The sequence below is a fragment of the Lactuca virosa genome, chromosome 6, assembly GCF_052849685.1.
Source record: "Lactuca virosa cultivar CGN04683 chromosome 6, Lactuca_virosa_CGN04683_v6, whole genome shotgun sequence".
In the NCBI taxonomy this organism is placed as follows: Eukaryota; Viridiplantae; Streptophyta; class Magnoliopsida; order Asterales; family Asteraceae; genus Lactuca; species Lactuca virosa.
This window is the reverse complement of record NC_136431.1, coordinates 83546838-83551419: the sequence shown is the minus strand read 5'-3', so window position 1 is coordinate 83551419 and position 4582 is coordinate 83546838. Positions and strand designations below refer to the sequence as shown.

The 4582-nt window shown below is 27.7% G+C and overlaps 1 protein-coding gene across 1 annotated transcript; it reads left to right on the top strand.

Annotated features, from left to right (window-relative positions):
- The first annotated feature begins 1583 nt into the window (after nt 1-1583).
- On the top strand, nt 1584-4245 carry LOC145121345 (xyloglucan endotransglucosylase/hydrolase protein 31-like). Its single transcript, XM_079057107.1, has 4 exons — nt 1584-1856; nt 1984-2084; nt 2209-2426; nt 3759-4245. Exons 1-4 carry the CDS (start codon nt 1589-1591, stop codon nt 4117-4119), a joined length of 948 nt encoding a protein of 315 aa, XP_078913233.1. The 5' UTR covers nt 1584-1588; the 3' UTR covers nt 4120-4245.
- Nucleotides 4246-4582: the final 337 nt, after the last annotated feature.

The window sequence follows — 4582 nt, the reverse complement described above, 5'->3', positions numbered from 1 at the left end:
CGATTTACACACACCTTCTATTCTACTATTAAATCTACATCTTTCGTGCGCAACTTGAGTTAAACCATCAACCTATAGCTGATGACACCTATCCGTCAGATTCAGATACCGTTAGGCCAAAACCATTTAAGTATGCCAGCTAGGTTAACAACTTTTGAACTATTAGTTTTGAATAATATTTTTTCTAAGATAATTTCAAATTAAAATAAAATTATCACGATTTGATTTATAAAATTCTTTTTACAAGATAAAATTTCAACCAATTTAACTGACGGTTTAAAAACAAAACCAATAATGAACCAAAGAAAAAATTAAAGAGATTCAAAGTTGATCAATATCTTTCTCCCACGTATCCAGAAAGAAGACAAAACAAACTTTTGTGTCTTTCATATATATATATATATATATATATATATATATATATATATATATATATATATTTTTTGTAGCTTTTATTCTTTTCCGTATAATATATTTTTTTCAATATATATATATATATATATATATATATATATATATATATATATATTTTGTAGCTTTTATTTTTTTTCGTATAATATATATATATATATATATATATATATATATATATATATATATATATATGTATATATATATATATATATATATATATATATATATATATATATATATATATATATAGAGGTAAGTTCAAATGTTTCTCACATCTATTGTGTGCTACAATGTACCAATAGGAATTTAGTATTAATTATATGTATATTAAATGCTATCCATACTTATAACTCATTTTTATGGAAACTAATTAAATTTGTCATTAATGTCAACAATAATATTCTTTTAGAATGAATTCATATCTAGAAGAATAAGAGTGAATTCCAGCAGAATGAGAGTGTATTATAGTAGAATACACTCTCGTTCTTCATATTTCATGCAACTTTATTGTATTTTAAGTGTGTGAGTCGTGAAACAAAATACGAACTCATATATAAAAACCTAGATGCGAATTCATTCTGAAAGAATGTTATTGCTGACATTAATGACGGATTTAATTAGTTTCCATAAAAAGAGAATTATAATTATGGATATCATTCAATATACATATAATTATAGAAATCATTTAATATTTATATTTATTTAATTAAATAATTATTTAATTACTAAATTCCTATTGGTGAATTGTAGCACACAATAAATATAAAAAACAAAATATATATATATATATATATATATATATATATATATATATATATATATATATATATATATATATATATATATATATATATATATATATATATATATATATATATATATATGGGATTGACAAATTTTAAATAAGGTGTTCCGGTTTTGATATTTGTCTACTTCAACTTAATTTAGGGTGATCTTCCTTTCTATTTGGAGGATGTTTACCCCGTCTTTAACTTCTTTTACCCACTGAAAAAAAACATAACCAGAGTGACTTTAATTTCTTTACAACTAAACATATCAAAATTTTCACCTCTATATTTTGAATAAGATATCAACCCAAATTTTAATAATATTGCATGCATGGGTCCCTACATAATCTTCTTATTTATACCCTATCCCACCAAATGTGGTCTGTATGCATGCTTCTCATTTCCCCCTATCTATTGTACGTCCATTTAAGCAGATCATACATCCCTTTATTCCCAACATGGCAACCTTTCTCCTTCTTCTTTTCATGTTCAATTCTTTAGCCAACGCTCAGGGCAACCCACCCTCGCCTGGCTATAACCCTAGCTCTAGGGTTGATACCATAGCCTTTAATCAAGCTTATAAGAATTTATGGGGCCCACAGAACCAGCGGCTCGACCAAAGTTCACTCACCATATGGCTCGACAAGTCTTCTGGTTAGTATGCTATCTAGCTAGGTTGACAGCATGCATACATTTATGAATTATAGCTTTCGTATGTCATGCATTGTTTGTTCATATATAGTCCATATAACTTCATATATCGTACTTTTTAATGCTATAGGAAGCGGTTTTAAGTCGATAGAATCGTATAAATCTGGTTACTTCGGGACTGATGTAAAGCTTCACCCTGGTTACACTGCTGGAGTTATCACATCGTTTTACGTGCGTATGAACTTGAAATTTACTTACAACATAAATCTATAATTTTCATGCATGATATGTATGATTTTCTAATCTATATTTTGATGGTGTTTTTTTGTGCTTGGATCATTGAATGCTTGTACAGCTTTCGAATAATGAGGATCATCCTGGAAATCATGATGAAGTTGACATCGAGTTCTTAGGGAGAACGCCTGATAAACCTTATACGTTACAAACGAACGTGTACATAAGAGGAAGTGGAGACGGGCACATCATAGGACGAGAAGAGCAATTTCACCTATGGTTCGATCCTACTGAGGATTTTCACCATTATGCGATGCTTTGGACACCAAAAGAAATCATGTTTGTTTTCTACGAATCTTTGGTTCCAAATTTTGGTTTTTTATAACTTTTTATTTGTGGGTCATGTTACTATATGTAACAGAAACAACAAAATTAAAACATTATATTACGAAAGAAAACAAAGACAACTTCCACATAGTATTTATTGTTAATTTAGTGGTCAAATCAGTTTCAAATTAAAAACTTATTTATAATAATTAAATGGGGCTAGGTATTAAATATAAAGCTATAAATTAATTATTAACATATATCACTATAATTTTTTCATAAGAGTCACATAAATAAATCACATATTACATAAAGATATGTCTTAACCATTGTGTTTAGATATAAATTCTTCTTATATGAACTTTTTTAGCAATAACACAGCAACTAATTAAAATTAATGAGACACCTCGAAACTGTTATATTAATTCTTGAAAATGGTGCTTTACGCCTATATATGCAACACTTTAGGTCTCGTTGGCTGATTAGGCCTACTGCAGCACTTTGCTAAGAACACAAACACTTTTTGCAAGTGTCACCTATATATATATATATATATATATATATATATATATATATATATATATATATATATATATATATATATATATATATATATATATATATATATATATATATACTAGTTTATAACCCGTGGGAACCACGGTTACAAAATTAATTAAATGTTTATAGAAAAAATTCAAAGTTATTAATCAATTAGTTTAAATAAATTAATAATTAAGATAATTTTTTAGTTATATAAAACTATAATCATTGATTTAAATAAATATGTGAAATTATATCACTTTATAATTTGTATTAATTTTATTTTATTTTTTATTTTAATGCTATTAATTTAATGTAGATTTAGTGGGAAATTTAAATTTTAAAATTTGAAATGAATAATCAATAAGTTAACAAGTAGCAAATATTAATTAGGAGACATAATATGGTGACACTTGGCAAAAGAAGAATAAAATATGCATTAATTAAGAGGTCTAATAAGATGATACATGTTAAAAGGAGAATAAAACTATTATTCTTTTATTAGAATATATATATATATATATATATATATATATATATATATATATATATATATATATATATATATATATATATATATATATATATAGAGAGAGAGAGAGAGAGAGAGAGAGAGAGAGAGAGAGAGAGAGAGAGAGAGAGAGAGAGAGAGAGAGAGAGAGAGAGAGAGAGAGAGAGAGAGAGAGAGAGAGAGAGAGAGAGAGAGAGAGAGTATTATTGACCATAACAAGCTAACTCTAGTGTAATAGAGACAAAAACAAAAGCTTAAATGTCATGATCTTTCTAAATGAAATTATGCAGATTTTTAGTAGATGATGTGCCAATTAGAAGATACGCGAGGAAAAGCGACACAACATTTCCATTAAGACCTATGTACGTGTACGGATCCATATGGGATGCATCTTCATGGGCCACTGAGAACGGTAGATACAAAGTAAATTACGGGTACCAACCTTTTGTTGGTAGGTATACCAACTTCAAGCTCAAAGGTTGTGCCGCAGATTCACAGCAATCTTGCCAGCCTCCTTCTGGTTCTCCAGCCACCACCGGAGGGCTCAGCCACCAGCAAGTGGCCGCAATGCAGTGGGTTCAAAGGAACTACAAAGTGTATGATTATTGTAGTGATCCGAAAAGGGACCACACCCAAACTCCAGAATGTTAAATAGTATTTTTTTTTTCTTAAATGATTTAGATTTGATATGGGTAAAGTCTTGATTGTATGTGTTTTGTATTTTTCTTGTCAGTGTGTTGTTTTTATACATATAAAAAGGTTCTAAAGTTAAAGAAATGAGTTATTGAGATGTAACATTTGTTTACGAATTGAAGCAACTAGTTGTCACAAACCTGATCAATAAATGGAAATTCTAATTCATTAGTTGAGGGTTAATCACTCCATTATTCATATGGAATACCGGATTTTCTAGATTAGAGACTATATGTAGGTTATTTTCGTTGGAAGAAGTAGAATTTACCCATTTTTCCAAATATTTCCAAATATTGGTTTCTTCTTCCCATTTTTAACACAAATTGCGAACCTTGTACATTCTCAAAATAAATAAATAGTTATATATTTGTGTTCTTTTTGTTTTGATATATTAAACGTCCAAATAGACAATAGATTAATA

Bases quoted from the DNA above. Each gene is read 5' to 3' on its own strand.
- LOC145121345 (XM_079057107.1), top strand. From the start codon at position 1,589: ATGCATGCTTCTCATTTCCCCCTATCTATTGTACGTCCATTTAAGCAG. The intron at 2,085-2,208 runs GTGCGTATGAAC...ATGCTTGTACAG, and splicing joins GAGTTATCACATCGTTTTAC to CTTTCGAATAATGAGGATCA. The intron at 2,427-3,758 runs GTTTGTTTTCTA...GAAATTATGCAG, and splicing joins TGGACACCAAAAGAAATCAT to ATTTTTAGTAGATGATGTGC.